Raw genomic sequence first — 22,098 nt, 5'->3', positions numbered from 1 at the left:
AGGAAAAAGTGCAGTGGTGTTCTACGCACGTATTAGTTAAGATTTATTAAGTGCTGTGTGTACACAACGCCATGGCAACAAGACGGCGGTTGGCCCCTGGCGAGGGAGCCGACGGCCGGCGGCAGCGCAGCCCTTACGGCAGTGACGGCTGCGGCGCCGAGTCGAGCAGCATGGAGCCCGACAAGCCGGAGAAGAAGGTGCTGGAGGACGCGCGGCTCGACTTCCTCGCCAACTTCACGCTCAAGTCGCTGCGCCTGAAGCCGGAAAAATGGGCCAAGATGTGCGCCAACGAGGACAACTTCCTGCTGATGACCGGCTTCCTGAACGCGCCCGCCGAGAAGGTGCTCGTGGTCACGCTGAGTCCGCTCATGCAGCTCACGCCCGTGCTCGGCTTTCCGGCGCCGCTCAAGAGCAAAGCCGTTTTCTTCGTCCGCCGCCTCAGGGAGAAGGCCACCCTCGAGAACGTGCGAACCGTGCTTGCCTGCGGAGACCTCGCACCCAGGCCAGGCGAGCAGCTCGCCGTCCTTGTCGACACAGTAATGCATTAAAACGCAAAATTGATTCATTAAGTATGCAACCTGTGTAGCAGAGGCGGCAAGCACATTGCATAACATGAAATAATGGGGGTTCATACTAAATCGTATTTTTTCATCAAGATTATTTGAATCCGTGACGTATATTTCGGCATGAATTTATTTCGACTTGGCAACAATATATTTTGATTATTCAACTTCTCACGGTGTATTGCCTTTTCTAAATATCTGCTGATCCTTGCATGACTTCTTACTTCGTAAAATTTATAATGGCAAGCAGAAAAAGATATTGCTTCAATCTATTATTCTGTCTAAAATTTTGGACAAAGATATTTACTCACTGTCAGCATAAATAAGTTGATTTTTTATAAGGCTATAAAATTTAAAGGTTTCGGATAATTTGTTTACTGGAGGTGATGTTGAAAGTTCAGGGAGTATATTTAATTTGATTAGAGTAAGAAATTTTGTGTTCAAATCAATTTTTTTCATGAGTTAAATAAATTCTTGTGATATTAATGGTTTCTGTTGCTATAACAGTAAATATTATCAATTTATGGGACCATTTTCGTGAAGAAGATATAAGAGATTACTGCATATTTGAGATTTCATTCCAACAAGATCAAATCCGACTTTTCGCCATCAAAATATAAAATTAATTAATAAATTATACAATACATTACACGCTTGCAATGAAACATAATTTCAGCTCTCTAACAAACTTACCGTCTAAATTTCACTGCCCTCTGTTTATTTATCTCTAATAGTCTATGCAGTAGTATTTTTTTTATTTTTAAGGTTCTGCTATCTCTACTGGTAAATCCGTCCAACCAGAAAGGCTGGCCTAATGCCGTGCCGCAAGACGTTTACTTGAGCTCATATAGCCTACGCAACTGCATACAGCAGACGTTGAGCGAAATGCGCGGCCAAACCCTGCTTCCAATGCCACACGGCATCGACAGCATCCACCAGGTCGAGCAGGACATGAGGGAAACGTAAGCTCAAATCACAATCCCCCCGCATATAATTTTTTATATTTTAAGCAAAAGCAAACTTTGCTTTGAATACCAAAAATTAGGATGCAAAAATCACATTTTCCTCATCCACGTAAGAATAAGAAAACGGAAATATTAATTATATGAACTTATAACTGTACAAAGGGGTGGTGCGAAAATCGATCAGCACTTAAAGAGCGCTATCGAGTCTACAGTGGCCAAGTGGGTGGCCCAGGTGAATAAAGTACTGAAGCAGGAGTCGACGGAGGCGTCGGCCACCGACCGGCACCCGGGGCCGTCGGCGGAAATTGCTTACTGGCGCTCCAGGCAACACAACCTGCAGGCCGTCTACGAACAGCTGCAGGACGAGCGAGTGCACAAGATGGCCCTGGTTTTGGCAGGAACTGAGTCGAATTACTACCACACCTTCACCAATTTCTTCAAGAACCTCATCACAGGTAAACCAAAAGCCGGAATTTATTTTTTTACGACTCCTCTAAAAGTTAGAGACAGTACATTGCAAGAAAATTGCAATTGAATACATTTTAAAATATTTTTTATTTCATTAATAAGGAAAACTACGCAGAGATCAAAATGTAGTATTAAATTGGCGTATATCTTATATTTCGCATTCAAATCAGTTAAAATTTTATATTACTTTTAAACTAAGAAATGAAATTACAATATTTTGATGAAATTTCATCGTTTGAACCACCAAAGAGTCAGAAATTTGCAAAAGCTATCAGTTTGCTTATTTGTGGAAATTCCGAAAATTGTAGCTTTGCAAGAAGCAAAGTCCGTGGCGACGCATCTGGGCACACTGGAACGCTACGTAGACGCATTCACGAACGCAGAGCTGCCGGAGGCGGCGGCTGGCCCCCTGAACTGTTTGTTGCACCTGGTGTGCCTCATTTGGGCGCACTGCCCTCACTACCGACGCGCTTCGCGCCTCCTCACCCTGCTCAGGCAGATTAGCAACCTGCTCATTCAACAGGTAACGCTTTACAGAATGCCACCGTCGTTAATTGGGGTCGCCACCAAGTGTCTAAAAATGAATGATAGCATCAACAAATAATATTTTAATTCGCGCACTTCGGTCAAGTTATAGAATTTTTTAGGAACAGTGATGAAACTATTTATAAAAAATCAAATTATATAAGTCACCGTATAAGTTATTCTTAATTAGTTTGCTTATTTAATCTTTTTTAAAGATAACTGCATCCTTAACATAGTCAAAGTTGGAAAAAAATGGGCAAACTTGATATCATGTAATTTTGGGTTTAGAACTATTGCAATCGCATTTCATAATGGGGATTTCTTTATTGGACACAAAACAGCTACCCTGCTTAACGAGTTCTGTTGAGAATTAAACTGCCAGCAAACTGGCGGTGACACGCGACTCTGTGTTTCGCTTCTAAACCTATTGTTCGCGGCAGGCCAAGTGCTACATCGACGCCAATGCGCTTTTTCAAAATGAAGTGGAAGATGTCAACATTCGCGTGAAAGCAGTCGTTTCCACGCTCGCCGATTATAAGTTAGTTTATGCCTGGTTACGGCTTAAAAGGCGGAACGATTTATTACTGCATTTCTAGGAACATGATTGAACAGCACAAACTCGGAATAAAGAGGTATTTTAAAGAAGAAGAGCCCGTAGAGTGGAAGATTTCACTGCCTATGGTCTTTGAGAGGATCGACGCATTCACAAACCGACTCCTCGTACTCCAGGTATTTGTAAAAATAAATCTAAAAAATTGCTTTCAAACCTTAATTTTGAGAAAATAAACTTTTTTTGAAAAATCGTAAATTTCAGCGGTAATGAAATAAATGTTAATTAATAAGTATAAGAATAAAAAAATTGCATTAAATTTTGCCACTAAAATATGAAAATATTTAATATGCCAGGATTACTTCACGACTGCGATCGAGTTTCGCAGGCTGGAAAGGGTCGAGTTGGAGGGAACGAAAGGGCGCCAGCTGAGCCAGAAAGTTGCTCAAGTTTTGGCCCAGTTCGAGTCCCTTTTAAGCGAGTTCGCTAACAGCTCTTACGACGCGCTTGAGCCGGAAGACCCACGATTCCAGGCTCACTTCATCCATTTCAAGAAAAAGGTTAAAGACCTAGAGCGCCGAATGGCCGTCGTCTTCTGCCAGGCGTTTGACGAGTGCAACACACCAAACAGCATTTACAAAGTACGCAAGCTAAAATATTAAATTGATTTGAAATTATTTCCTTTACTTTATTCAACAAAACTTATAAAAATACTTCATCACTCAAATTTTTAAACCTTTTTGGAAAATTCCCCTTTTTATATCGGACATTGACTAAAAAATATTTGAGAATATGGCTTATTACATTAACTGACGAAATCTCAAGTGGCAAGTTCTCTACAGTGACTATAATTGCAATAAGATTGAAACCCATCGACGCGTCATGTGGTGCCACTGTATCACTTGGTGCAAGGCACAGTCGGCAATAAATTCGGAGCTTAACGCGTCGTGTGTGTGATTTACCCCCGCAGTACATGTACGTCGGGGCAGCCCTGCTGGAGCGGCCGCTGGTGAAGCCAGAGTTGACGCCCAAGTTCGGTCGCATCCTTGAAATGCTCGAAGCTGAGCTAGACGCCGTCGAGGTGAGTGACTATTTTTTGCGACAAAACAATCGGCGGAGAAACAAACACGACACGTGAGTCGGCAAGCGGAACATTTTTAGCGCCTACAGCGCTAGAGTGCTGGCAAGCTGGAGAGCAGTCACGCCACGCCGGTTGCCTACTCGGCCGCACGCGATCGCATGCATGATCGCAGTTTGGCGCGCTGACTAACTTTTCAATTTGCTTCGGAAATAAAGTTCACGAAGCGAAATGCATCGGCAAACGAATTCTTTCTCGTGCAGGTTTTGATTGCTGCGCAAAAAGGGCAAAAGTTAACGAGCCAGTTGGACAAGAACATGCCGCCGGTGGCAGGCACTCTCATGTGGAGCAGGAAACTCAAGCTCAGGCTCCAGGAACCCATCACCAGCTTCTTTGAACTGACCATTCCGTAGGATTTGGAACTTGATTCTCTTCGATTAGAATAAATTTTTTGTCCAGATTAAACAAATCGGAGAGAGCAGTAGAAGTGAAGAAAAGATACAAAAACTTGGTCGTGACGATCGATCGATTCGAAGAAAAACTTTTCCAAGATTGGTCAGAGGAAGTTACTCATCTGTCTCGTGATAATTTACAACAGGCGCTTCTATTGAGAAAGTTAAATAAAGAACTCGCATTGAACTTTCATCCTCAGGTGGACAATAATTTAATTAACTTAAATCAAAAATTAATGTTTTAAATTCTCAGCTCGTAAGTGTTTTACGCGAGGTTCACTACTTCATGAAGCTCGGCTTGCACGAGAAAATCCCCGCAGTGGCGTTGGATATTTACGCTCGTAACGAGACTCTCCGACAGTACTCTGCCAACCTGAATCTGGCAATCAATTGGTGATTGAATTGCCCTTCTCACGATATCGAGAGTGTGTTTACGTTTCAAACTGTTAATTCTGTCAGGTACAACCGTGTGCGGAAATTAAGTCAGCCGGTCGAGTTTAGACTGCTCGAACGTGAGGTTCGTGAGCTCGATTTGGAAGTCGATCACGCACAGCAGAATCTCAACTGGGACAGCGAAGGTAAACTTAGCCACCGATCGAATGGTGAAATCCTAGATGGAGTTTTTGGTGCAGTGCTTTGTATTTGTATTTAATGGCAATAGAAAACGGAAAGAGCGCATTAACCACACTCGATCGTATCATTCAAAGTTTCTAGAGACAAGAGTTATTTATTGGTGTTTGTTTGTGTGAATATTGAATATTCTTTTCACAGGCGTATGGGAGTTTATAGCAAAGCTACGAGACAATGTGCAAGATTTGGACTCGCGCCTGCGAACGACGCAGCGGAACGTGTGCAATATCAGGACTGCTGCGTCAGCGTGGTCCAGAGAGCCACTACACTCGCGGGGCAAGAGTAAAAACCCTCTGCCCATGCCACAACCTTATGACGAATCTATCGTCGCGCAAAACAAAAGGTGAAATAAAATTAATAAACTCAAAGTGAAACTAGAAAAAATATAAATACTCAAAGATGCAACAATAGAAGGTTTTTCAAAAAAATTCTGTAGATTTAAAGAGGTGGTTGATGCGGGCCAAGAGGTCCAAAAACTGATGCTGGAGAACAGAAAGCTTTTCTGCCAAACTAAAAGCGAGGGAGAAGCAGAAGACAAGGAGTGGCAGCTCCTCTGGCAGGATTACGAGGACTACGTCGATGACATAGTGTCGAAATGCTTGCAACAGGCCGTAGGCTGCAGGTAGCCACGCTGAATTTCGAATATTCTTATTTCCTAATAAACTGTCAGTTTAAACTACATTCTTGACGAGATGACGCCACGGAAAGGGTTGACACCCTTGTTTGAGGTTAAGTTGGAGCTACTCGGTCAGAAAATGGTTTTCAAGCCAGATCTTGAGCCCAGCGAAAAAGATTCGTTTGCGATGTTGCTTGAGGGCCTATTAAAAGAAATCGCTTACATAGCAAAGCTTGTGACTAGGGTAGCTTCGCGGAAGCAGCAGGAAGACTATTTTGTAAGATCGTACATTTAGAGAACAAAATATACAAATTAATAAATAATTGCTTTTTAGACCGACATAAATGAGAATGCGGACATCAGCGAGATGAACACTGACATTTCCAGTAGAGTGGTGTTAGCTATTGAAGAAGTAAATATTTCAACTCTTCAATATTAAATTTTAGTACAATGCTTGCCTTCAGGCAATGAACTACACTTCTGAATACGAAAACTATTCATACCTATGGCTGGAAGACAAACAAGCGTTTTTGCAAGATTTTTTAACGTCTGGCTCAAAAATTATGGGTGGCGATGATGTCATTCCTGTCGATACGAATAAGGATGTGAACGTTATCGCTGAAGATGAGACTGAAGAAGAAGCAGGACCACCGAAAATTGAGCAATTCAAGGAACAGGTGTTTAAAAACTGGCCTCTTTTTAGCAATCTTTCTATTTTCTTCTTGCTACAGATCGATGCGTTTGCCACATTGCAGAGTGAACTATCAAACATTCCCGACAGGAAAATTTTCCACAACTGGCTAATGATCGACCTGCAACCCTTCAAGCAGAGTCTGCTGAACGAAGCAGGACAGTGGGGCGCCATGATGAGGCACCACCTGGAAAACCACGTCATCAGCAGCTTGTCTTCATTGTCCTCTTTCATAGTGGAAGCCGAAGCTGGCTTGCAGAAAGCCGTCAAAGATAACGATTACCAGTCCTTGGTTAACGTAATGAGTTTCTTAAGACAGGTAAATCAATTTGCGACAGTTTTAAACGGAACTAATCAGGCCAATGATTTTGGAACAGATAAAATCCAGAGCGCTAGAAACAGATCAGATGTTTGCTCCACTTCAAGAGACGCTGGAGCTTTTAGCAGTGTATGACCACGAAATGCCAGAGGAAATACACGTTTTGCTTGAAGTGAAAATTTTTCCGTTATTTCGACCAATAACCATTTCTATCGTGTTTAATTTTTAGGAACTGCCACAGCAATGGCGAAATTTGAAACTGTCTGCTGACATGGTTCGACAGCAAGTTGCGCCGCTCAGAAGCATCCAGCAGGAACTGATCAAACGCAGAATCCACGACTTTGAAGGGAGACAAGCCAAGCATTACGAAAGATTTAAGAAATCTCTTTTTTTCAAGTATGTTTGAAACTTGCTGCTTCTCTTTCCAAGCTAAAATTTTTTCCAGGTATGATTGTTCCAATAGCTACGAGTTACTGAATGCAGAAGACGCGCTGCTGTTCGAACTGGAGAGGGAATTTGACCACATACGTGACACAGCGTCACTGTTTGAGGTTTTTGTCCCAGAACTGAGGCCAATTGCTAATTGCCGACGTGACATGAAGCTAGTAAAGGTTAGATTTATTTGTATTTCAAAGAATTAAAATTCAACTAAAATATTTTGCTGCAGCATCTTTGGGACTTTATTGAAATAGTGAGGTCCTGCATCGACGACTGGAAAACAACACCTTGGAAAAAGATTGACGTTGAAAATATGGATATTGAGTGCAAAAAATTTGCTAAAGAAATCAGGAGTGAGTTGTGAATGGAAGAATCTATGAAACAAAAAATTTTAATGTATTTATTGTTCCCTTTAATTCTGGAAGTGATGGACAAAGAGCTGCGGCACTGCGACGCCTACCTAGCACTGGAGGCGACAGTTCGAAATATGATCACCAGCTTACGAGCGGTGGCCGAACTGCAGAATCCTGCGATACGAGAGCGTCACTGGGAGCAACTGATGGCTGCCACAAAGGTCAGATTCTTGGTCAGTGTTGAATGGTGGGTGCTCGATCAGGGTGATTCGGATATCTTGTTTCCTATGGCGTCAATCACTCGCACACTCCAGATCGAGCAGCCCGTGATATTAAATTTTCCTTGGAGCAATACTTTCAGAAAAAATGTGCTGATTTATTCCAGCCATACATCACGATATTTCGAATGTTTTCTGGATGTTCAATGTTGAACCAGTCAATGTGCTTATGGGAATGCCTTATTTCTATTATTTATCTATCCCCAATACGTGTTGCATGTTTATTTCGACCGGACACAGGAGGCGGGGCACATTCCTGAGGATTTTTCAGTAAGTAACCACGAGCCACCAGCGGAAAATTTACAGTCCAAAGTTTGCACGATCATTTAATACATAAAACAATACTCATCGTTTCAGACACTTTGTCAGATAAATAATTGGCTTTTGTACTAAATTGGGAAATATTTTATACAAATAACATAATTAAATATTTCAATTATTTATAGTTCCTGTATATATGCTTTTGTTAGACAAGACACAAACAAAAGACGCTGCTCGTCTACATTCTAACACCCTTCTAGCAAAAATCTGTTATTTCTAAAACCTATAAAATGCATAACTATAAGGTAATATGTGATCGTCCATTATTGTCATTCATTTTATTGCACAGAGCAATCAAGTACAGCGCAAGCGATTAAAAGCACATTTTCACATTTGCAACAGTTGCCGCATTTTCATTTCACACTCCTCAAAAGCATGTGCCTGGAAAGTACAAACAGTAGTAATTAAGGCGAAGGCAAAAGCAAAGGGCTTTTCTGTATTTCACGCATAATCAGCCATCAAAGCATGTACTCGTACGTATCTGTCAAAATTCACGCCAAAATATCGGCTACTATGAGACTCCCCGATCCAGGTGCATTTCATCATGGACGCGAAGACGACCCTGAACGAGCTGCTGGCCCTGAGATTGCATCAGTTCGAGGACGAAGTGCGCGGCATCGTGGAGCAGGCGGTCAAGGAGCGCGGAATGGAACGCGTCCTGCGCGACCTCGAGGAGACGTGGCGCACCATGCGCTTCGAAAGGGACTCGCAGACAGGGTGTGGCTGCAGTGTGCTCAGGGCGTCCGAGGAGCTGATCGAGACCCTGGAGGAGAACCAGGTGCAACTGCAGAACCTGATGGGCTCCAAGTACATCGCCTTCTTCCTCGAGGAGGTTTCCGCGTGGCAGGTCAAGCTGTCCAACGCCGACCAGGTCATCAGCATCTGGTTCGAGGTGCAGCGAACCTGGCTGCACTTGCAGTCAATTTTCATGGCCTCTGAAGACATTCGACAGCAACTGCCGGAGGACTCGGACAGGTTCGACCACGTAGATTCCGATTTCAGGGTATTATTTTCGTTCCATTGTTGGGACGCGTAAATTGAGTGTTTGAGATAGAAAATGCTGGCAGAAATGAAACCGCTTGTGGTCGAAGCGACGAACAAGCCGGAACTTTATGAGAACCTGGAGAAGCTTCAGGGTCAACTTACTCTCTGCGAGAAAGCACTGGCAGAGTATTTGGAGACGAAAAGACTCGCATTTCCGAGGTTTTATTTTGTCTCCTCAGCGGATTTGCTAGATATTTTGTCCAACGGAAACCATCCTTTGCGCGTTGCAAGGCAATATATTTTATTAAACGGTTTCCTATGAGTGAGTTTTATTTCTAAATATCTGGATTTCAGGCATTTGACAAAACTTTTCGATTCAGTGGCGCATTTAACCTTCAAAGACGTTACGATAATAACTGATGTAAAAGATATTGCTTCCGGAATGATCGCCAAAGACGGTGAACTCGTGGAATTCCAATCTGAACTGGAATGCAGGGGACCGGTGATTTTTTTCAATAAAAAAATCACATTTTTTAAAAATTAATTGAGAACAGGTAGAGATCTGGTTAGGCAGGCTAGAGAAGCACATGAAAAGCACGATCAGGCAGTATTTGGAAAATGCCGTTACATCCTACGAAGATAAACCCAGAGACCAATGGCTTTTTGACTACCCTGCTCAGGTCGCTCTTTGCGGGTCTCAGGTTTGGTGGACGGCTGAGGTTGCTGCCGCTTTTACTCGCTTGGAGGAAGGTTACGAAAATGCACTCAAAGACTATCAAAGAAAACAAGTACGTTCACAGAAAATACTTATACAACGAAATTATTAATTGTGTTAAATACTTCGAAAGGTTTCGCAGCTGAACACGTTGATATCTCTATTACTCGGCGAACTGACGAAGCAGCAAAGACAGAAAATCATGACATTGTGCACAATCGACGTGCACGCAAGGGACGTTGTGTCGAAACTAGTGCAGCTGCGAGTGGAATCTGTGTCTGCTTTTCAGTGGCAGAGTCAGCTGCGGCACCGGTAAAAACGTAAATGGCCTCATTGTGGCAATAAAACCTCTTTCTTGTGTCTGTTTATAGGTGGGATGATATTGGGAAAGACTGCTTCATCAATATTTGCGACGCACAATTTCAGTACGCGCACGAATACTTGGGAAACACACCGCGCCTCGTTATAACGCCTCTCACCGACAGATGCTACATTACACTTACTCAGGTAAAATATGATGAAAAACTATTATACATAGTCAAAGGAATGAACAAAAAATCTCTATTAAAATAAAATAAAAATTGCCAAAGACAGCTCTAAAAAATTTACTGGATTACTGGAGATCTTAAAACTGCCGTTTTTTTACTTTCAAAGTCAAAACTTTCCAGTCACTTCATTTAGTAATGGGAGGTGCACCAGCCGGTCCAGCTGGAACCGGAAAGACTGAGACAACCAAAGATTTAGGACGAGCTTTAGGAATGATGGTCTATGTTTTCAACTGCTCCGAGCAAATGGACTACCAGGTTCGAAAATTGTAAGATTTGTTATTAAAAAAGCTTAACCTTCGCAATTTTAGTCGTGCGGAAACATCTACAAAGGACTTGCTCAAACTGGAGCCTGGGGTTGCTTTGACGAATTTAATCGGATTTCTGTTGAGGTGCTGTCAGTTGTCGCTGTGCAAGTTAAAAGTCTGCTGGTAAAATGGTTTTAAAATTTAAAGAGTTTCGCTTTGATTAATATTTTAAAAGGACGCAATAAGAGAAAAGAAAAAAACGTTCGACTTCCAAGGGAATGAAATATCACTTGTGCCTTCAGTCGGAATTTTTGTTACAATGAACCCTGGATATGCAGGAAGAACTGAACTTCCTGAAAATTTAAAAGCTCTTTTCAGGTAAAAATCCTTTTTGTATTTCCTTTAAAATTCAATTACTTTAACCAATTGTATTTTCACAATAAATTATTGGTATCACTTTAGGCCATGTGCGATGGTCGTTCCTGACTTTGAGCTGATCTGCGAAATAATGCTTGTGGCAGAGGGCTTTCAAGAGGCGAGAGTGCTGGCGCGGAAATTTATTACGCTCTACTCTCTATGCCGCGAGTTGCTATCTAAACAGGACCACTATGACTGGGGACTGCGAGCGATCAAATCAGTATTAGTTGTTGCTGGATCTTTGAAAGTGAGACCTTCTGAAAGGAAAAAATTGAAAGTTTGAAAATTTTAAATTTTTATTAGCGTGGTGATCGAGAGAGGCCCGAAGAGCAAGTGCTGATGCGAGCGCTGAGGGATTTTAACATTCCAAAAATCGTGGCCGACGACGTGCCAGTGTTCATGGGCCTAATTGGCGATCTCTTCCCAGCGCTGGATGTGCCAAGAAAAAGAGATATTGATTTTGAAAAATCAGTCAAACAGGCTGCCACAGATCTTAAGCTGCAGCCGGAAGATGGCTTTATTTTAAAAGTATATATTCACATGACTGTGTATGAAGTAATAACATTAATATATTTAAATTCTCCTGGTCAGGTTGTGCAATTGGAGGAACTCCTGCAAGTGCGCCACTCTGTATTTATTGTTGGAGCAGCAGGTGCAGGGAAAACTCAAGTAAAATTAAGGAATCTCAGAAATGGAATCTGCGTATTTAATTTAAATAATTCATAGGTATGGAGAACTCTTTCTAAAACCTATTCAAATATGAAGCGGCGGCCAGTTGTTAGCGACTTGAATCCAAAAGCGGTTACAAACGATGAACTTTTCGGTGTCATCAACCCTGCCACTCGGGAGTGGAAAGATGGTAAAATATTATTTTGTGATAATTTTTGTTTTAAAAATCCGCTATCCTTTTAAATAGGTTTGTTTTCTGCCATAATGAGGGATCAGGCGAATATGCTGGGAGAAAACCCTAAATGGATCGTGCTGGATGGGGATATTGATCCCATGTGGATTGAAAGTTTGAACACAGTGATGGACGATAACAAAGTAAATATCAAATCTCAAAATAAATAACAAAATAAAACCACTTTACTCTGTCTAGATTTTGACATTAGCAAGCAACGAAAGGATAGCTGTTACTCCTTCCATGCGTCTTTTGTTTGAAATTTCAAATCTACGCACTGCAACTCCAGCAACCGTTTCAAGAGCTGGAATTTTGTACATTAACCCGCAGGACTTGGGATGGAGCCCGTGCGTTTAAACGATAAAACAAAACAAATAGAAATTGATAAGAATATCCTCCACAGGTATGTTTCGAGCTGGCTAGAGAATAGAAGTTCGGCCGAGAAAAATAATCTGCAGATTTTGTTCGACAAGTACTTGCCCAACTGCGTGGAAATGACGAAAAGTGGGCGATTTAATCAGGTCACACCTGTGACGACAGGCTCGCAGGTGCAGACCCTGTGCCGCTTGCTCAGCTGCCTTCTCAATCCAACTAACACGCCATCGGATTGTCCGGCCGATTGGTACGAAACGTATTTCATCTTTGCTTGCATCTGGGCGTTCGGGGGTGCACTGACCCAAGATCAGGTATATAATGAAAAAAATTCTAAATAAAAAACCACTTTTATTTTGGTTTAAAGAGCTTGGAATTCAGCAAGTGGTGGCAATGCGAATTTAAATCAACAAAATTTCCCGCCGACTGCACAGTATTCAGCGTATTTGTGCACCATGAGACGAAGAAATTTACACTCTGGCAGGAAAAGGTTCCGAAATTTGAGCTTGACCCGGAAGTTCCACTCTTGTCGACCTTGGTCGCGACGACGGAAACGACCAGGCTCAGATTTTTCCTCGATTTGCTGATGGCAGATCGGCATCCTGTTATTCTAGTCGGCGGTGCTGGCTGCGGAAAGTCGGTTTTAGTCAATGACCGCCTTGCCGCATTGTCTGAAAATTTTATGGTTGCAAATGTTCCGTTTAACTACTACACAACATCAGGTAAATTGTTTATTTTTAAAGCAGACATATTCCCATATTTTTTTAACTCGGAAAGAGTTTAAAACGAGATATAATTTAAATAACGAGAAATCCCACAGAAATGCTGCAGAAAATATTGGAGAAGCCGCTCGAAAAGAAGGCCGGGAGAAATTATGGTCCACCAGGGAGCAAAACGCTTATATATTTTATAGACGATCTGAATATGCCAGAAGTGAGAGTTAAAATGCCACGCTTGGAATCTAATTGATCGTTCATTTTAGGTTGACCCATATGGGACTGTTCAGCCGCACACAATTTTACGGCAGCACCTCGACTACGGGCATTGGTACGACCGCACAAAATTGACGCTGAAAGACATTCACAACACGCAGTACGTGGCGTGCATGAACCCAACGGCGGGCAGTTTTACGATCAACTCGCGCCTGCTGCGCCACTTCTCTGTGTTCGCCGTCAGTTTCCCGAGTGAAGAGGCCCTCGAGTCAATCTATCTGAACATTTTGCAGCAACATGTCAATAGTCCCCAAAATCAATTTCCGCTGCAAGTGCACAGAATTGTGCCTTCAGTTGTCAACGCAGCGCTCAATCTGCACGCAAGGGCCAGCCAGGTCTTCCTGCCGACGGCCACCAAGTTTCATTATATATTCAGTTTGAGGGACCTTTCCAATGTATTCCAGGTTGATAATTTATTTTGTTCCCCTCGTAATTTTTATTTGCCAATGATGAAATAATTATTTTCATTTTTAACGAGCACGCATTTTTAAGTTTCTTCTTTTTAGGGACTGCTATTTAGCGGAGGTGAAAGCTTGCAATGCGCTGAAGACCTCGCACGCCTTTGGGTACACGAAACGCAGAGGGTGTATGGAGATAAAATGGCAGATGACAGAGACTGCGACACTTTCAACAAAATGTTGAGTGACATTTGCAAAAAATGCTTCGAAGTAAGTTTTAAGCACAACAAAACTTTTTTTGCAAAATTTCACGCATTCGGATTTGCAGGACATTGATGAGGGGCATTTAATGGCCCGGCCAAATATTTATTGTCACTTTGCGGGAGGGTTGGGAGAAGCCCGATATTTGCCAATCCCACATTGGGAGCATTTAAGCAAATTACTGGCGGAAGCGCTTGCGAATTACAACGAGCTAGTGTCTGCGATGCAATTGGTCCTCTTTGAGGATGCAATGATGCATATTTGCAGGTAAAATAATGCAAATTAAGTGAAGGGAATTCATTTAAATAGAAAATTAAAGGATTAACAGAATTTTGGAGTCACCCAGAGGAAATGCTCTTTTGGTTGGCGTGGGCGGAAGCGGGAAACAATCTCTTGCTCGTTTGGCAGCATTCATTTCTGGCCTGGAAGTTTTTCAAGTGCAGCTCAGGAGAGGATACTGCATTGCAGATCTCAAAGTGCGGCCAATTGTTTTAACATTATTTTAAACTACAATTAATTTTACAACAGGCGGATCTGGCATCTTTGTATTTGAAAGCAGGTTTGAAAAACGTGGGAATCGTATTCATCATGACAGATGGACAAGTATAAAGTTAATTAAAACACTGAAACAAAATAGTAAATTTTGAATAATTTCAGGTTGCTGATGAGCGATTTCTGGTATTGATAAACGACCTGCTTGCTTCCGGCGAGGTGCCTGAACTTTTTGCTGATGATGAAGTTGACAATATTGTGTCATCATTGAGAAATGAAGTCAAAGGATTGGGTCTGCCAGATACGCGCGAAAACTGCTGGAGATTTTTCATCGACCGTGTTAGACGTCAGTTAAAAGTATGGCAAATACAAAAGATTGACCAAGTTTTTAATGAATCATTATTAATTAGAATTAAAAATGCAAATAAACAATTATTTAATAAAAATTCTCATTTTAAAGATATTTTAAAATCTAGGTAGTTCTCTGCTTTTCGCCCGTGGGATCTACCCTCCGCGTAAGATCCCGCAAATTTCCGGCCCTCACGAGCTGCTCCTCGATAGATTGGTTCCACGAGTGGCCAAAGGAAGCCTTAATATCTGTCTCTTCTCGCTTCTTGAAAGATTTAGAAGTGCTACACGTAAGACAAAAAATCTCGTTTAATAACCACGCATCAGTACAAATATTTGCGTGCTCGCAGCCCGATTTGCGGACATCCGCAGCCGAGTTTTTGGCGCACGTCCATACGTCCGTAAACACGGCTTCTCACTCGTACCTGAACGCCACGCGAAGGTTCAACTACACCACTCCAAAATCGTACTTAGAGCAGATTTCGCTTTATTCAAAACTATTGAGAGAAAAGGACGCTGAGCTTCGTGCCAGGATCGAAAGACTCGAGAATGGCTTAGAAAAGTTGCGCACCACAGCCCAGCAAGTCGATGGCCTGAAGCAAAAGCTGGCGCTGCAAGAGGTCGAAGTGCAGATGAAAAACGAGGCTGCGGACAAGCTGATTCAGAGAGTCGGCGTCGAGACCGAGAAGGTTTCAAAGGAAAAAGTTATTGGTGAGAGATATTTTTAAAAACAAAATGATATTTACTATGTAGCAAAGATGGTAAAATTTTGCAAAAGCAATATAAATTAACTGAAAATCCACGATTGCAGCAAACAAGGAGGAAGCGAAAGTGGCGATAATAGCGAAGGAGGTGGCAAAAAAGCAACAGGATTGCGAGGAGGACTTGGTTAAAGCGGAGCCAGCGCTGATTGCGGCAATGGAGGCGCTCAATACTTTGAACAAGGCCAATTTGACCGAATTAAAGTCGTTTGGATCGCCTCCTGAAGCAGTAACAAATGTGACTGCTGCGGTCATGGTTCTCCTTTCCCCTGAGGGAAAAATCCCAAAAGATAGGAGCTGGAAAGCAGGAAAAGTAGGGGACGTAAAAATTAAACAAAACATTCGTATTTTAATTAAAACTTTTGCTGCTGCGTTTCAGATAATGATGGGGAAAGTTGACCAGTTTTTAGACTCACTGGTCAATTACAAAAAAGAAGAAATCCACGCAGATGTTATTAAAGCGATTCAGCCCTATTTAAAAGACAGGGAATTCAAGCCTGACTTTATCAGAAGCAAATCTGCCGCAGCTGCGGGTATTTCTTAAAAATATTTCACTTAATAAGTATCCCAAACTCAACTGGTTAAAAGGTCTCTGTGCATGGGTAATAAACATCATAAAATTCTTTGAAGTATTTTGCGAAGTTGAACCAAAAAGAATCGCTCTTGCCGAGGCGAACGCAGAACTTGCAGCTGCGCAGGAAAAACTGCGGATGATCAAAGAACAAATTGAAGTGAGTAAAACTATACCATCCGCAAATTTCCCAAGAGAAAATTAACATTTCTTTAGAGCTACGAAGAACAACTAGCGCAGCTAACTGCTGAATTTGAAACTGCAACGAAGGAAAAATTAAGATGCCAACAAGAAGCGGACAGCACAAACAAAACGATTGACTTGGCAAATCGATTGGTGAACGGATTGGCATCAGAAAATGTGCGATGGGCAAAAGCAGTTGATTCGTAAGCTGCATATTATTTTAAATGAAATCCTTAAATTTACTTAAAATTGCGAAAGGTTGCGGCAACAAGCAGTGACACTACCAGGGGACATCCTTATAGTTTCTGCTTTTATTTCATACGTTGGCGGGTTCAACCGAAAATTCCGATCAGATTTATTACATGAAGCTTGGTTCCCATTCTTTAAAAAACTACAGGCATGTTCTGCTAAAATCCTAACCAATTTTTTAATATTATATTCCGTAGCCTCAAATTCCAATAACTGAGGATTTGGATCCGTTGTCCCTTTTAACTGATGACGCTCAAATTGCTGTTTGGAACAACGAAGGCTTGCCAAGCGACAGAATGTCGACTGAAAACGCCACAATCCTCACGAACTCTCAGAGGTGGCCGTTGATGATCGACCCTCAAGTGAGAATTGTAGTGATTTTTTTACAATAAAACATAATTCCAAATTTTCTCTGTAGCTCCAAGGCTTAAAATGGGTCAAGGCTAGGCATGGAGACAAACTTTTGATTTTGCGCTTAACACAAAGAGGATACCTGGATCAATTAGAAGGAGCCCTTTCGTCAGGGTTCACGGTTCTCTTTGAAAATATAGGCGAGACAGTAGATGCCGTTTTGGAACCATTGCTGGGCAGAAATTTAATTAAAAAGGGCCGGTAATGAGTTTTTTTTTTGTACGGGAGAGCTCAGCACCAACTTGAATTTTAGCGCCATTCGAATTGGTGACAAGGAAGTTGAGTACAATCCAAATTTCCGGCTCATTTTGCACACGAAGATTGGCAACCCTCACTACAAGCCTGAAATGCAAGCTCAAACCACACTTGTCGACTTTACAGTCACTAGGGATGGATTGGAGGAGCAACTTTTGGCCGAGGTGGTCAGAGCAGAGCGACCTGATTTAGAACAATGCAAAGTACATTGGGTCAAAGAAACCTAAATAAGTATTTAACAATATCCATTTCTTTAAAAGGCTGAGCTCACAAAGCAGCAAAACGAGTTTAAAATCAGACTTAAGGCATTAGAAGACGCTCTGCTTTCTAGGCTCTCCTCTGCTGGTGGAGATCTCCTCTCTGACCAAGCGCTAGTCGAAAACTTAGAAACGACTAAAAAAACGGCTGCTGACATCTCAAGAAAAGTGGATAACCTAAAACTACTATTTATCTGTTTTAGCAGTAAAAACTGGTTTCAGGTTGCTGAGGGAAAAATCACGGCATTGAGGATTGACGAAGCGCGCGAGCTGTACCGATCAGCGGCACAACGCGCGGCGCTTCTTTATTTCGTCCTGAATGATCTTAACCACATCAATCCTGTGTACCAATTCTCATTAAAAGTAAGAAAGACTGGAAAAGGTTATTGTATTCATCTCGATATTTTAAACTTTAAATAGGCGTTTAGCGTCGTTTTCCAAAAGGCGATTGAAAGGGCTGCACCTGCTGAGGAAGTCACGATAAGGGTACATAACCTGATTGACTGCATCACGTACTCAGTGTTCCTTTACACAACGAGAGGATTATTTGAATGTGACAAACTCATTTTCACTGCTCAAATGGCGTTCCAGGTATGTGTTTCAACTATTTTTTAGCAAAAATTTCAAAACAATTTGGGCCCAAGATTTTACTTGCAAGTGGAGATATTCAGCCGCACGAGCTAGACATGCTTTTAAGATTGCCAACTAATGCCAGTTTGACAAGTCCATTTGATTTCCTCTCCAATTCATGCTGGGGAGCAATAAAAAGCATTTCCCAAAACGAGGAATTCAGGTAAAGTAAAATATCGTTATCACTCAAATAAATAAAACTATATATATATATATATATATATATATATATATATATATATATATATATATATTTCTGTCAGAGGTCTCGATAGAGATATTGAGTCGTCGGTATTGCGATGGAAAAAATTTGTTGAGAGCAAAATGCCGGAGAGAGAAAAGTTTCCTCAAGAGTGGAAGAACAAAACGTCTGTCCAGAGGCTGTGCATGATCAGGGCGCTCCGACCTGATAGAATGACATACGCTGTTTCGTAATAGAAATATTAAATGCAAAGAAATTTAAATTGATTTCATTCTTAAAAAAGAGTATTTATCGAAGAGAAGCTCGGCAAGAAGTACGTCACAAGACAGAGCGTGAATTTTGAAGAGTCTTTTGAAGAAACATCGCCAGCAACTCCGATATTTTTTATCCTTTCGCCAGGAGTAAATCCTCTAAAGGTTGCTATATAATTTTGATAAAACATTGGAACAGGGAAAACAATTTTATTGCAGGATGTGGAAGAACTCGGTCTTAAGCTAGGATTTTCCTCCGCTAAAGGCAATTTCCACAGCGTGTCCCTTGGCCAGGGCCAGGAAGTTGTGGCGGAGAGGGCAATGGCCGAGGCTGCCAAAAAGGGTCACTGGGTTGTCCTACAGGTACGTGATCGAGTACAGAACTATCACAGATTAAAGAACAAGAATTCGTGGTTTCAGAACATTCATCTGGTCCGCAGCTGGTTGGGAAAATTGGAGAAGAAAATGGAGCAGCTCGCTGGAAACGCTAATCCCAACTATAGAATTTTCATGAGCGCGGAGCCGGCACCCAATCCCGCGAGTCATATTTTACCCCAGGTGTCGAGTCGGCTTTTTGTTTAAAAAAAATGTGAATCACATATAATATTTGCATCATTAAATTGCAGGGAATCCTGGAGACTTCGATAAAAATCACGAACGAGCCGCCGACGGGAATGCAAGCGAACTTGCTGAAGGCGCTCAACACTTTTTCGCAGGACACGCTGGAGATGTGCTCCAAAGAAGCTGAATTTAAGCAAATCCTATTTGGCCTGTGCTATTTCCACGCGGTGGTTGCTGAACGACGCAAATTCGGACCGCAGGGCTGGAATCGCGTTTATCCTTTTAACGTCGGTATGGTTTTCATCTTAAGGCATGATAATTTGTTTTCAAGTATGTCTCGAAAAGGTGACCTGACCATCAGTATGAACGTACTTTACAATTATCTCGAGGCTAACACGCGAGTGCCTTGGGAAGATCTCAGGTACTTGTTTGGAGAAATCATGTACGGCGGCCACATCACCGACGATTGGGACAGGAGGCTTTGCAGAACTTATTTGGAGGAGTTTATGCAACCAGATCTTGTGAGAAACTTTCATTTTTGCCATTGAATTTAATAAAACATTAAGTTGGCTTCTTAAATTTCGTCATCATTTACGAAAAAATCTTTATACTATGAAAAAGTTGGATTTCAAATTTTTGGTTGAAGTAAACACTGTCAATTTCGCAGGTCGAGGGCGAGTTGCAACTGGCACCCGGTTTCACGGCTCCGCCAAACACAGACATGCAGGGTATCCAGCAGTATGTGACAGAGATGTTGCCTACTGAGTCACCACAACTGTACGGTTTGCACCCCAACGCAGAAATCGGGTTTATGACGGCAACCTCTGAGTCTCTATTGCGAACCGTGTTTGAAATGCAACCCAGGGATTCTGGGGCTCTTGCAGGAGGTGCTACGATATCAAGAGAAGACAAGGTTTGGGAGAAAGATTGATTAACTAAAATGGATTGCTGCAGAAAAATACTAAAAATATAGAGCGATTCAAACAAATTCTTAATAAATTTCATGTCGAAAGTTCATTTATTGAATAGCAATATTTCTTCAATGTTTAATGAGAAATCAACGAATTTTTAAGGTCAAACTCGTGATTGATGAGCTGCTTGACAAATTGCCTGAGCCATTCAATATGATCGAGCTGAATGGCCGAGTTGAAGAACGCTCGCCGTATGTAATCGTTGCGTGTCAGGAGTGCGAGCGCATGAACATTCTCACTTTTGAAATGCGTCGCTCGCTCAAGGAGCTGGACTTAGGACTCAAAGTAATTCACCTCCTCACTTGGAAAAGATACTCTTTAATGGGGACATATTTTGCAGGGGGAACTAACGATCACAGCGGACATGGAGGACTTGGAACAAGCGCTATTCCTGAACCAGGTGCCCGAGTCTTGGGCCAACCGGGCTTACCCGTCTCTCCTTGGTCTCGGGGCCTGGTTCGCTGACCTCTTGATCAGGCTAAGGGAACTCGAAACCTGGACCACAGATTTTGTGGTAATGTTTTTAGTTTTTAAAACAATTTTCTCTGCATTGACAAAATTAGTATTTTTTTATTTTAACCGCGAGGAATTTTGGCCACTAACTAATTCTTGAATGAAATTGATTTTTTTGCAGCTTCCAGCGTCAGTGTGGCTCGCGGGCTTTTTCAACCCGCAGTCCTTTTTGACAGCGATCATGCAGAGCACAGCGCGCAAGAACGAGTGGCCGCTGGATAAAATGTGTCTGCAATGCGAAGTTACCAAGAAACACCGCGAGGACATAACGTGGGTTAAATCAGAAAAGATTTCGCGGACAGGCACTGAGTTTGCTTTCATTTGGATGCAGGAGGACGGGAGCTCGGGAAGGCGCGTTTGTGCACGGCCTTTTCATGGAGGGAGCCCGCTGGGACCTTGAAGGCGGATTCATTACCAACTCGAGGCTGAAAGAACTTTTCCCACCGATGCCCGTGATCGCGATTAGGGTAAGAGGAATGTTTCACTTTGTAATGCGGTGAAATACTTTACTCTCTGAAGAGATATCCTGCATTTTTACGCATAGTTAAATACAAGAAATTGATAATAAAAAATATGAAAAATTTCAAATTATCCATTAACTCGTTTTGTTCCATATCAGATATATTTTAAAGCAAAAAAGGAAAAGCGGGAAGTAAAAAGGATTTTGTAGCGGCTTTTTAAATATCCTGTTTCAGTGTTTCCAAAAATAATTAATTTCATACATAAGAAATTATATAAAATTTGAAAAATTGTGATGCAAAACTTAATTTTTGACGCTGTTTTTTTCACAGGCGATCACACAGGATAAGCAAGATTTGCGCGGAATCTATGAATGTCCAGTCTACAAGACCAGGGCCAGAGGCCCAACCTACGTGTGGACCTTCAACCTTCGCTCAAGAGAAAAACCATCCAAGTGGTCTCTGGCAGGTGTAGCCCTTCTGCTGCAGATTTAAATTTATAGTATCGTGTTGATTTAATCGTTAATAAAGCCGTTGATTGATGTGCATGTCAAGCATTTTATTGTTAAAATTGCAGACTGTCAAGGGGGTCACATGCGGCCACTGGCCAACATCCTGCCACAACTTTACTTCCCCCGAAATCGATTGACTCCGCGGGCTGAGGCCATTCAAAATTTTAAGGTGCAGGTGGCACAGGCCGCGAAATAAAGAGCAAATTCACACCGTTGGTGTTGAATCGATATAAACTACGCACTTCCTTATTATTTCCTTGATTCTCTGCTCTGGGTTTGGAGCGTTTTTGCCTTTGTTGGCAACTGCGCGGCACGAAAAGTGGTCGGCGAGAGTTCAAGAGCGTGGCCCCGTGGGAATGGTCAGCATTGTCACCTGGTCGCCTTCCCACGGCA

At 42.1% G+C, this 22,098-nt stretch overlaps 1 protein-coding gene across 1 annotated transcript; it reads left to right on the top strand.

Annotated features, from left to right (window-relative positions):
- The first annotated feature begins 25 nt into the window (after positions 1-25).
- Positions 26-21,735, top strand: LOC135935795 (dynein beta chain, ciliary-like). Its single transcript, XM_065478353.1, has 73 exons — positions 26-536; positions 1,329-1,525; positions 1,691-1,983; positions 2,305-2,519; positions 2,962-3,059; positions 3,118-3,250; positions 3,428-3,712; positions 4,042-4,152; positions 4,413-4,558; positions 4,609-4,801; positions 4,855-4,994; positions 5,061-5,179; positions 5,373-5,574; positions 5,668-5,853; positions 5,902-6,124; positions 6,182-6,259; positions 6,312-6,524; positions 6,579-6,857; positions 6,916-7,029; positions 7,087-7,253; positions 7,303-7,468; positions 7,525-7,648; positions 7,721-7,869; positions 8,780-9,250; positions 9,302-9,522; positions 9,586-9,733; positions 9,786-10,019; positions 10,080-10,258; positions 10,318-10,453; positions 10,615-10,749; positions 10,803-10,922; positions 10,975-11,117; positions 11,202-11,403; positions 11,460-11,684; positions 11,748-11,825; positions 11,883-12,015; positions 12,073-12,200; positions 12,256-12,404; positions 12,461-12,743; positions 12,797-13,151; positions 13,250-13,362; positions 13,412-13,825; positions 13,928-14,089; positions 14,148-14,347; positions 14,400-14,556; positions 14,609-14,683; positions 14,738-14,929; positions 15,049-15,210; positions 15,271-15,631; positions 15,732-15,994; positions 16,061-16,214; positions 16,270-16,412; positions 16,469-16,638; positions 16,694-16,832; positions 16,882-17,046; positions 17,103-17,296; positions 17,349-17,553; positions 17,611-17,775; positions 17,830-17,970; positions 18,028-18,198; positions 18,252-18,400; positions 18,501-18,668; positions 18,723-18,855; positions 18,910-19,053; positions 19,111-19,248; positions 19,317-19,542; positions 19,597-19,772; positions 19,919-20,164; positions 20,325-20,507; positions 20,563-20,736; positions 20,857-21,005; positions 21,067-21,202; positions 21,527-21,735. Exons 1-73 carry the CDS (start codon positions 72-74, stop codon positions 21,686-21,688), a joined length of 13,566 nt encoding a protein of 4,521 aa, XP_065334425.1. The 5' UTR covers positions 26-71; the 3' UTR covers positions 21,689-21,735.
- The last annotated feature ends 363 nt before the right edge of the window (positions 21,736-22,098 follow it).

This window comes from Cloeon dipterum, chromosome 2 (assembly GCF_949628265.1).
Source record: "Cloeon dipterum chromosome 2, ieCloDipt1.1, whole genome shotgun sequence".
Classification (NCBI taxonomy): Eukaryota; Metazoa; Arthropoda; class Insecta; order Ephemeroptera; family Baetidae; genus Cloeon; species Cloeon dipterum.
The sequence above is the reverse complement of the archived record's forward strand: the minus strand, read 5'-3'. Positions and strand labels throughout refer to the sequence as shown.